Source organism: Corella eumyota, chromosome 4 (genome assembly GCF_963082875.1).
Source record: "Corella eumyota chromosome 4, kaCorEumy4.1, whole genome shotgun sequence".
Lineage (NCBI taxonomy): Eukaryota > Metazoa > Chordata > Ascidiacea > Phlebobranchia > Corellidae > Corella > Corella eumyota.
Window position 1 is genome coordinate 6,961,216 of NC_137493.1, and position 12,027 is coordinate 6,973,242.

Genomic DNA, 12,027 nt, shown 5'->3' on the forward strand with positions numbered 1-12,027 from the left:
TGGAAGTATCTTTTTAAACCTAGCACCAATAGGGCCTTATTCACGGAAAAATAAATATGTTTGATGAATAAATAAACATTTATATATATTTTTTTAATGTGATGTTTGGTTGCAGATTAAATTTACGTTAAAAATTTAACGGTACAAGCCAGTGACGTCATTAAGTTTTGTCTTCCGCACTTGGATATTGCACTCCGTTTTTTTACATTATTCCGTTTTCCAAAACGTGATAAATTTAACGTAAGTTTAAAAAATTTTACCAAACAAATCCCGCAAGATTTACTGCTTTTACTACATAGAAAAGTTTAAAAAACACCCTCAGCTAGGTTAAGTTAATATACAGTCTCGTATCGCGTTTTTAAATATTAGTTGTTATTTTTAGCTGTTAGGGATTCTGCCTAGAACTTTAAAAGCTGAAAATGGACCAAATAGATCGTTCTTTGCTGTATTTGGAAGTTCCAATTTTTGCCAACAATTCTTATTCAAGATGTCAAGAAATCATAGTAGATGAAGGTAAAGCATTATCGTAAAATTCAGTAATTATTAGAATAAATTTGCTAATTGAGTAAAAAATTTAATTAAAAAAAGGGAACTTAATTTTAATTTTGTAAATGTGCAGGAAAAATTGGAGATTTGCCAGATAACCAAGATGTTAACTTTGGTGATTCTGCTGGAGGGGTTGATTTTAATATTAAAGAATTAGATATTTCAAAATCTTTTTATTGGTAAGCTTATACCACTTTTGTTTTACCATGTTTTTTTCGGAACTTTATTAATACCATCTGCCCAGTTTATAAATGCGGGAAGGGATGAATTTTTAAACCTTATCTTAACCTTTAATATTTTATAAAATTTATTTTGGTAATACTTGTTTGAACCGCCGGACGACGCTAATAGAGCTTCTTTTTTCCTCTATAATAAATTTTTCATAAAATAGAACTATTCATAAATAAATTACCTAGAACTTTATTGCAGGAGAACATCTGGTAACACATTGGAATTAATTGAGCAATCTTTAAACAACAACCTGCATCAAAATTATTTTCGAATTCAGTTCGAAAATTCTAAAGTTTTGCCAAGTATGTTATAATAACTGTGATAAGTCAAATTACAAACTATTTAAAATTAGCATTAAAATTTTTCTATTAAGCTTTTTTAAAATTTATTATTGTGTTTAGATGTAGAGATTGTCTGTAATAATAGCCAAGTTATTATTCTTTTTGCCACTATTCATGCTGCTCATCGACTTAAGTTTAACATTGCACAGAATAAGGTAACAAACGATTTTTTTATTATCAAAAATTTAAACATAGGCCCATCTACTTTTTTAATTTATATATATGTGATGTTATTTAAGTTTTGTTAGTATTGAATTTAAAATTTTGCAACTTACTTTTATTTTTATTTTAGGAGCGATCGGTTATTCACAATCTATCTTGCTCAAACTTTACAGAGAACGCAAATAATTATTATTTTCCACAAGTTGAAGCATTGGATTGTTTTACATGTGGTTTTACAACTGGTAAAGGCCATCTCGGTGCTTTATTTGCCTTTGTCACTTCAACAGGGAACATTGTACAAGTTAAGATGCCTTACAAAGGTAATTTTACTTTTCTATTTATGATTTAGTAATAATAAAATTTACTTGCAAAGTTGTTTTAAAGCTTGCCAGTAGTAGTCTTTTTTTACCCTAATAATAAAATCTATTATAGCATTTGCATGACAAAAATAACATCTATATATATACAACAAATTTAGTGGACGATATATATATTTATGTCCAGTTTTAAGGGCTACATAACAAATTAAACTACTGTTTGTGGTGAAGTAAATTATCGCAAGGAAATATTAGTTAAGAGTTATATTACGACAATTAGAATACCGACCGTAGAGCGGGCTAGTAAAAGTAAAAACTAGTCTTAAGTATTTTGTTACATTTTTTACTTGGTGTTGTGAATTAGGTGCTCCCTCTGTCGTCCACATGAACAAAGTCTCTCGAATGTCCCGCATCTGGTCAGGCATCAATCCGTGGGCAGGTACCGGTTCAGGTGAAATACCCTGCGATATTGTGATGGTGAACTCAAATGACCCCAAACTGGTGGGTGTTTGCAAAGACAAGAAACTAAGAATATGGTCCAGCAAGGTGAAGTAAACACTTTAGTTAAATTTTGTTGTTTTTTTATTTGTATGCCCAAACAATTTTGCAAAATGATTGAATTTTTTTGGCAATAATTTATTTATAGACAATTTAACTATTTTGTATATATATATATAAAATTAAAAAAATTTTTAACAGTATTAAATTTAACAGATTTCAATTTCTACCAGAATTTTGTTTAAAATTTTTTTTAAATAAGGAGTCTTGGTTTGGCTCTAAAATAACATTGTAAATATTTTCAGAATCAAGAATGTGTGGCACAATGGGATATGAGTGAATATCTTAGTGATATGGATCCAAAAGAGCAACAAGGTAAAGTTACAAAAATAAAAACATTTAAAATATATTTTTGTTAATTTATCGATGTTGTTTTTTAGGACATGGTCACAAAATTCGTTCAGTTTGTAACGAACATGGAAGATTTATTTCTGTGTTTTATTCTTGTGGATCTGATTCTGTGTTTTTAAACATAAAGGTAAAATTTTTTATCAAAATCATTTATTAAATATAAATTGTTTTTGAAAGATGTAACGTGGAGATTTTTGTATTAGTTTTGTTTTAAAACAGGTTTGTTATTAGAACAAATTATATATTAGTTTTAAAAAAAAAGACACATCAGATTTTAACCATTAATTTTTTTTAGATCAACACAGAAGCATGTACGTACACTCACATCTCTACTGTACAATGTTCACCCGATGTGATGACTTCTTCGTTGTTAATTGATTACAAGTTGTCCATGCAAAATCAACTGTGGACATTGTGGCTTGATAGTGAGGATCAGATGGCATTATCAGTGTGTGAGATTAATACCTTGGTGTGGCATGATGTGGCTTTAAACTCAGCCGTTCCTACAGTAGAAGAGGTAATTTAAAATTTTGTATATATATATATTAACTCTTGATATGATAGCTGTTTTTTATTTATTGAATTTAGAAGACTTTTAAATACATGTTTAAGAAATTTTTAAATATATTTATCTTTTTACTTTTTTTTTTTTTTTAAATTGGCTGTTTAAAGATAAAGGTAAAAAAAGGTTTCATTTTAATTTTTAAGCATTTAAATTAATATTGTTAACTATAATACGGATTATTTAATGGTCTTTTATTTAGAAATAAAAATTCAAACTTATATATTTTTGAATTTTTTTAGATGAATGTCCCCCAACATCTTTCCATCAAAGAAGTTTTCCTGGAGAAATTATTTACATCCGGAAGTTTTAGTTCTACTGCTATAACCAAAGCTCTTTCAATTTATCAAAGATCGTCGCTCGCCAATCAAAATATTTTATGGAAATCACTCCGTGAAATAGTTACAAAAGCAATTGAAGAAGAAGTATGATTTTTTTTTTATTTTGGTTTTTGCACATTGATAAAAGTAAATAATAAATACAATATACAATTAATATTATAACAATGCAACGGGAAAAAATGACAGAATAAATTCAAAACATGCCAAAAGTATTAATGTTTACATAAAGATTTTAAGTATGTTATGGCATGGTCACCAAACCCAAATAATATAATTTAATGATTATTTATTACTAATTGGAATGCAAAGAACATTTAAGAAAAGCAAATTTCGAATTGAATAATGGTTTTTAAATTAAAGTTGTAGTATTTTTTTGTTGTTTATTGTAAAATTCCATAAGTTCTGAATTAATAATTTTTTTTAAAATGTAAACTTGCATAAAATATTTTAAGATTTTTTTTAAATTGTAAAAATTTGTTGGCCAACATTTTAATAGTTTTTTAATTTTTTAGATTCAATCTGTGGTAGAAAGAAGTGAAAGTTTTACCTCGGAAGAATTAATTCAAATTCAGTTTTCCACGTACCAAGCTTTCTATCAAACTTGTTGCCAGTATCAACTCAGAATAACAAAACCACTCGGTATTTCTATTCCTTCTACTGATGGTGTTAAAATTATCAAGAAGGTAATATTTTGTTTTTTTGAGGGTGTTTGACGCAAACAAATACATTTTGATTTATGTGAAGTTTTTAGGTAGAACTTAATTTTTTTTTTACTTTATTTGCAGTACCTAGTTTTATAGGGTTAAAAATATAGTAGTTTAAGAACTTAGAAATTAAAAAAAAACATACGTAAGTTATTTTTAAAAGAAAATATTCTTAATTTATTAAAAGTTAGAATTCTAGCATTTACTATAATTTTTTTCAATATTTTTTGTATTACATTATTTTTTAATATTTTAGGAGCATATTTCCCATCTTGTCCCGGTATCAAACCTGGAAGCTGTTTGTAGAGGAGCTGACCCCTCATTATTTGATAAAATATTGCCAGAAGGTGAAAAGAACAAAAAATATTTTGATGCCCTAGAAAATTAAAATATTTTAACTTGCTAGTATTTAAAACAGAAGTTTTTTTTATGCTTGTTGTTTTTATTTCTAACTATTTTTTTTTGTTTATTTCAGGTTCTTGTTTTGATGATTTATCAAAATTGTTGAGTACTCTCTCTTTGTTGGCCAACATTTTGGGCCAGGATTATTTGGACTCAACTTTGCAGATTATTTGCTTCAGCGAAAACCCAGTAGAGGGCATCACAGAGTCACTGGACATTATAAGGCAAATCATAAGGTTCGTTTTAAATTTTAATTTAGGCATTTAAAAAATTTAATTTATTTCTTTTTAAAAAAGGTGGTAATTTATTTTTTTGGATTGCTATTAATGGATTAGTAAGTTATAAAAATAAGATAAACTTATTTTATGTAAAAGTTTACCATACAAAACGGTGCTTCCATTTTTAAATTTATTTTTAGAGAAAGGTCAGATAACTTTGAACTTGGGAACAGTTATGCAGCAATAAGTGATATAGTTTCAGCAGTTAAAATGTTGCTTACTTGTCTGGAGCCTGGTTCTTTTCAAGATCAAGATACAAGTCAGTAGTTTATCAATTTAATTTGTATTTTACTTGGTTTTAAAAATATTGTGACAAAAATCGTAACTTAAAAAATAAAAACTGTTTTTAAATGTTTTATTATGATTTTTTGTATTCAAATCTGAATACACTATTTGATTACTTTTTTGCACTTATTGTAAGACCAAATTAAAAAAAACCTCCTTCAATTATTCGATCATTTCAGTTTATTTAATTTATTTAGTTCATTTTAAATTTATTGCCTATATTTTATACTAGGTATCATAGAAGCCAATATTATATTTTTGATTGTTTTAAATTCATTTATATCTAGTGAGAGAATGTAGAACTGACTTTCTAAACGGTGAAGAGGGTTTAGAATTATTAGTAAGAAGTTTGCAAAGATATGTTCATGACAGACTTCAACTTTCAATGTTGTTGCTCATACTTTCTATGCTGTTTGATGAACTACAAGATACAGTACGTGAAAAAAACACTTTTTTAATTTAAAGTGCCATGTTACAGAGGTTGCAATTTTGTAAGTGATGTATATAGCACGTTAGTATGGTTGACAATGAATTACAAAATGGCTTTAGAACCTTTAAAAAATGTCTGTGGTACTTACAATTTAATTTTCAAAAATACTGAAAAATGATTAACATAAAAAAAACAGGTTACAGGTTAACATGAAAAAAACAGGTTACCAAATTTTTTTGTGTGACGTAGAAAGTACCAAGTAGCGTAGTAAATGTATACAAGCTAGTACTTTCTACGTCATTACAAACAGGGCTCCCCTTCTCTTTTTTTTAAATAATTTTAATTTTTTTTTAAAGTTGTAAACCTTAAAAAGTAAGTGAAATTAAGTTAAAATCATTTTTGTGTTCAGTGACACCAACTTTATTAATTTTTAAGTATAAAAATATTGCTAATATATCACTTTAGGGATATTTTTAATTAAGACTGTTTTAAATTTTCATAAATACTTTATTTTAAAAATATTTTAAAATTCAATTTTTATATTAAATTTTTTTTTAATTATTAAAGTTTATTTGTTAATTCATAATAAAAAAATTATTATTTATTTCAGTATCCTACCAGAGTATCAGTATATGTTCAAGCTTATAAGACTATTCAATGGATTGTTACTACTGAACTGGAACATACATCTAACTCATCAATGTGAGATTTTACTGAGTTAAAAAATTAGTGTCAACATTTCTTTTATTTAAAATTGAAATTCAATTACATTTTATTTCAAACTTTTTTTAGGCGCTCATAAATATTTTGTAATTTATTTTTAAATATATTTTTTACGAAATATTGTTGTTAGTGAGTCAACTATGAGGATGTTATCAGTTGAAGAACCGGACTCAAACTCGACTTTCAAATCTGAGGAAAACTCACTAAGTTTACTCATCGAGTATTTCTTAAGGACTGAAGGCGGGAAGTTGCTGGGATCGATGTTATCAACAAATTCTTACTTGTTTCGGGGAAAATTAAACAACTCTATTATTCCCGACGCTGTCGGTACAATTGTGAAAATATTGTAAGTCAATATAAATGTTTTTATGTGTACTGGCATTTATTATTGCCTAAAACAAAAAAAATATTTGGTTTTGTATTTTTTTGTTTGTTTTTGGGATAAACGTAAGTACTGGTGCGGAGATACTTTAAAGTTGATCCTGTATCATCACTCGACCTTTGAACCAGATTCCACATCATTTCTCACTTGCATCTTGCAACAAATTACAAAAATTCTATCTTGCATTTCCAAAGATTTGTTTAAATTTACATATGATCCCACACTCTTTTATATCCAATACTTTATATTATCCTATTATTGTCCTAAAATTGATTTTAGTCTATTTTTTAACATTTTTATCAATATTTTAAGATGGTCACTTGGTCCTACCTTGGCCTTCCCTGAATTCTTGCTCTCCAAATGTCAGTTTTCAAGATTACAACATTACATTAATTTTGAACTTGATGGTTGGTGTAACTTCTGTCCGGGGTATATGATGTACATGAGTGGTCACTGTTACTTACATGCTGGTGAATATTCAAAGGTAAAGCAAGTTGTCATATAAGTGATTAGACTTTTTAATTAACTAGACATTTTTTATTTAACGTAATTTTTTGTTTAGCAATGTGGCTTTAGGTATTAACATCTTTTTAGGTATGGTACTATAGATAATGCTCTTTAGGTATGTTACTATAGGTAATATTTCTGTCTAGCCCAATATAAGTTCATTTTACTGAACCTTGCCCATATAATTTCAGAATGGCTTGTCTGGAGACTGGGTCATTGTAATAAAAGTGATTTTGTGTTTGAACTGTTAAGTTGACATTACCACACTAAGTTAAACATTGTTGTATTTTATATGGAAAACCTTAAATTCTTCCAAATAAACATAGTTATAGCTTTGCTTAGTAGTTAAAGGTTTTATGTTATTTTAAGGCTGTCCACACTTTTATACAAGCAGGAAGTGAGGCGTGTATGGAAAATCTGTTTGTAAATCGAGTTCTAAAAATAGAGGAGGATCAATTTACAGCTAATCAAATTGAAGTTCTATATTTTACCAAGGTGATTATTAAAACTGAAAAAAAAAATTAACATACCTAAACATTGTTTTTATTTCATCTTGTACTAGTGGATTTACTGTTGGGATTTTAGGGGGCGTAATATCGTCTCTTACTCACATTTGCCTGTGATAATTTACCCATGCACCACAAATGGCAGTTTTATCTATTTTGTACCCCAAGTTTCCTTTTAAATATATGGCAATTGAACATTAGATTAAAGTTTTTGTTTTTTTTCAGATTCTTGAGTATTTTGAGAAATTACTTTTAAGTGAACATGTGATTACACTTGCTAAATATGCCATCGGTAGAGCAGACAACAGCAGCGTGGTAAGAACTTAATGTACCCCTTGAAAAAAATTAAAAATGGCAATATTATATTTTTATAAAAAATTTTTAAATGTTTGAAAGTACTTTTTTTATTGATTTATTTTTTTTGTTTTTTGTGTGCCATAAAAAATATATTGTTTTAAAGTTTTGTTTTATTATTTTAGTCAATCTTATGCTGTAGTATTTTCCGCCAAAGTCTGGTGCTAGGAAGAAATATTGAAGCTTATAATGCTATTGTTTTAAACCCTGACCATGCTCATAAAAAGGTAGAAACCTATATTTAAAATACGCGTAAAGTTTATTTTTATTGCAAGAACATATAAAAATATTTTTTTTCAACATTCTAATGTACAATAAATTTGTTATATTATGCCAAATTTTTGGTACAATATTCTTGTTTTTGTAAAAAAATTGATAGTTTGCAAGGAATGCTGTCAATAAATGTAATGTTTTTTTTTGAACATGATTAATAAATTGAACTTTGTTACTTAGGATTGCCTTAGATCAATGGTTGTTACTTTATGTGAGAGAAAAGAATACAAGACATTGGTTGAACACTCATATGAGGATATGCACGATGATGTAACAAAAAATTATTTTTTTTATTTTTCGTATTAAATTGATATGCTTTTATTTGTATTTAATGTAGTTTACTTTTTAGCTTGTTAGTATACTGGAGCATAGAGCAAGGTGTAGCGATATTATGTCATCACCTCATGATTATTATGGACTTTTATTCTCTTTCAACATGCACAGAGCTAACTATAGAAGAGGTAAGATTATTGTTTAAAAATTTTTCAAACTTTTTTAAAAATAATTTATAAAAATTTTTTATTTTATCTTTAGCTGCCTCATCGATGTACGAGCAATCTTGCCGACTTGCTGTCGAGCTCTCTGGCTCAAATATTTTAAGTTCACTCAAGAGGCAACGAGTTTGTCTTGTGTCGACAATCACTTGTCTCCAATTGGTCGATAAGGATTACCAGTGGATTGTTCATCCAATCACAGCTCAGGCCTCTAAATCAAAGGTAAAAGTTGAAAGTTCAAAATATCGAGAAAAAAAATGTTTTTAAAACTTTTTTTTAATATTGTCAAATTGTTTAGAACTTGGGTGGAAAATCGCCCAAAAGAGATTCGGCTGGAGATTTTATTTCTGATATAGGTAAAAATATAAAGTTTGAATTAAAAATATTTGTTATTTAGTTACTGTTTAATATATATAAGTCAACTGCCTATCTCACAGGCTGCTTTTTACAACTTGTAACTAATTTATCTCTATAATAATTTACTCGCATGATAATTTGTACCGTCCATTAAACTCCTTTGTTAATTGTTCATGTTTTATTATTTGGGTTTAGGTAAGACGAATGTTGTGATTGTCAAACTATCTGATGTAAGAAAAGAAAATCTTCTTGTTGAAACAAGAATTAAAATCATAGAAGACAGCAAAGTAACTAATAAAAAAGATTAATATACAGTTATTTTAAAGTACATCTGTTTTTCATGGTTTTATTAAACCTATATCTAAAGTAAAAGACCAAAAAAAAACTTTTTAGTTATACTGCAATTAAAAAAAAAAATTTTTTAATCTAAAAATTTTTATTTTTTTTGAAATTTTTTTAATCTAAAATTTTTTTTTTTACTTTTATTAAATTTTATTTTTTGTTGAAGGATGAGACCATGATAGGGCCAGTTGTAAATGCCACGGAGACAATCTCTTTATTAAACCACTGTGGGTTGTACAAGGATGCCTTCTATGTTTGTTCTCAGTTTAACTTGCCGGCTGAAAATGTTTTCGAATCACTTACAACCAGGTAGGCATCAAAAAATTAATTCATTAAATTTTGTGAAAATTTTATTTTGTTTATATTTGCAAGATATTTTTTTTAGATTTATTATCTCTATGTGAGACGACTTAACGACCAAATCATTGAGTTTCATTTGTTACATTTGTTTCCCTGACCTAGTTTCGAGTTACCTACAGCTGTTTGGGTTAATAGATTTTAATTGCCCGATAATTATGCCTTTTTAAGTATTGGCTTAGCAGAAGTTTATACCATTTATAGCGAGCATTGGGGTTCGAACCAAAGACCTCATATAGTAAAGCCTAGTGTTTTTTTTTGTTTTTTTTTGATTTTTCGCACATTGATAAAAGTAAATAATAAATACGATATACAATTAATATTACAACAATGCGACGGGAAAAAACGACAAAATCAATTTAATGATTTAAAACATGCCAAAAGTATTAATGTTTACATAATTATTTTAAGTATGTTATGGCATGGTCACTAAACCCAAAGTGTTCTGGCCACTACGCCATGCTGCCGGTTTAGGACTTAAATTAATAGATTTACTATTAAAATGTTGAATTAAATTTATAACTCAAAAATCAAAATTTTTAGATGTATACGAGCTCCCTATACGAACGAAGAAGAAAAATATTTGTCATGGTTGAGTAAAAACGACCAGTCAACGGGCTTGAACGATAATTACTCGAGCGTGTCCGATTTATCGTGGAGGCTTCTGCAAAAATTTTTAAACGAATATTCTGACGTCAAAAATCGGGGCTCGAAAAATTATCAGGCTGTCCTGAAAACTATTTTAAGTTATAATTGTCAGATACCAGCATGGTTATTAAATGATTACAAGGTAAGTAAAAAAATATTTTTTTTAGTTATTGGTATTAATTTAAGATATAATTTTTTTTTTTTTACTATCAGTGGCCTGTTTAAAATATACGCTTTTTTGTGGTTGAGATAAATAAATATGTGTACCAATAATTTTTCATTAAAAAAATAAATGTTTTTACAGTTCTAACAACAAAGTTATTTTTGTTTTGCAGAAACTTAACTGCCCAGAGCTGCTTCGTTTGTTATATTGTTATGATTACTTGGCTGAAGCAACTTCAATATCTGTTGAATATGTAAGCGCTGTTATGGGAAGTGGACCCGAACACTTCAATATTAAGGTATGACAATTTTCTTTTAAATTTTTTTACACGAACATATATTTATTTTTTGACATCGGCAGCGTAACGTAGTGATCAGAACACTTGGCTTCACTACATGAGGTCTTGGATTCGATCCCTAGAGCGTCCTTAAGTAAGGTGCTATAAACGGTAAATCAGCAGTTTATTTTTTTGCTATTGTAATCTATAATATACCAAACTGCAACTTAAGACTGGGTCAGGTTAGTAGTTGGGACTCTATGTTTAGGTCGTGAAGTCGACTTTTCCACATCAATAATAAATAAAAAAAAAGTTTTTACTGAACCAATATTGTTACTTAAAATTTTTTTAAGCAAAAAAGCCGCCTTTGCAGTCTAAAGATGAGGCAACTTTTGTACCCCGACTCGGTCTCGAGTTTTTTTCGAGTTTTTATATTAAATAAATTTAAATTGTTTTAAAATATATTTTTACAGACTACTTTGCATAGTACTAATTACCCTGTATGGTTGCCTTATAACGAAATCGAACGACTTCTTAATTTATTGGAAGAAATGAAAAACGAGGACAAGTATTTTCAGGTATTCAAAATTTGTATTACGTTTATATATTTGTCATAATATTATTACTATCACTAAGAAAAATTAGAGAAGTTTTTTATTGGCGTGCTTTTTTAATTATTTTAAAGATATTTTTTCTATTTTTTGAAAAGTTTTGATTTTTAAATATTTTTAGTTTTTTAAACAAATATTATTTTGGAATTACTCTTATTTTTTTTTTTTTTTTTTTTTTTTAAACTTTTTCAGATGCACAAAAACCTCTCTGATAAAATGTCAGAATATTTCGATGAATTAGAATCAGTAAATCGGGGGATGTTGCAATTTCGAGCTTACTAATCACGTGACTGTAGCCATGGTAATTGATAAAATAATGTTCAATCATAATGCGTTTTCATAAAAATTTTGTAAAATAAATAAAAAAAAATAAAATATTTATTTGTTTGTTACTTAACGATATACGCACTAAGTTATATTTAAAAAAAAGGAAAATGTTTTTTTTTTTTTTAAATTGTATAAACAAACAATTTTAAAATTTTAATATTAACTATTAAAAAATAATAAACTCAATTTTGTAATTTA

The 12,027-nt window shown here is 27.5% G+C and overlaps 1 protein-coding gene across 1 annotated transcript; it reads left to right on the plus strand.

The window, feature by feature from the left end:
* Nucleotides 1-380: 380 nt before the first annotated feature.
* LOC145750113 (nuclear pore complex protein Nup160-like) lies at nt 381-11,826 on the plus strand. Its single transcript, XM_082566059.1, has 31 exons — nt 381-513; nt 620-725; nt 976-1,079; nt 1,179-1,273; nt 1,411-1,600; nt 1,962-2,143; nt 2,401-2,470; nt 2,536-2,633; nt 2,802-3,023; nt 3,311-3,493; nt 3,922-4,092; nt 4,370-4,460; nt 4,589-4,751; nt 4,934-5,052; nt 5,366-5,511; nt 6,119-6,210; nt 6,362-6,577; nt 6,926-7,097; nt 7,490-7,615; nt 7,852-7,941; nt 8,106-8,207; nt 8,434-8,523; nt 8,603-8,714; nt 8,788-8,969; nt 9,046-9,103; nt 9,300-9,391; nt 9,613-9,755; nt 10,347-10,593; nt 10,787-10,912; nt 11,365-11,469; nt 11,695-11,826. The coding sequence occupies exons 1-31, from the start codon at nt 420-422 to the stop codon at nt 11,782-11,784; spliced, it is 4,077 nt and encodes a 1,358-aa protein (XP_082422185.1). The 5' UTR covers nt 381-419; the 3' UTR covers nt 11,785-11,826.
* Nucleotides 11,827-12,027: the final 201 nt, after the last annotated feature.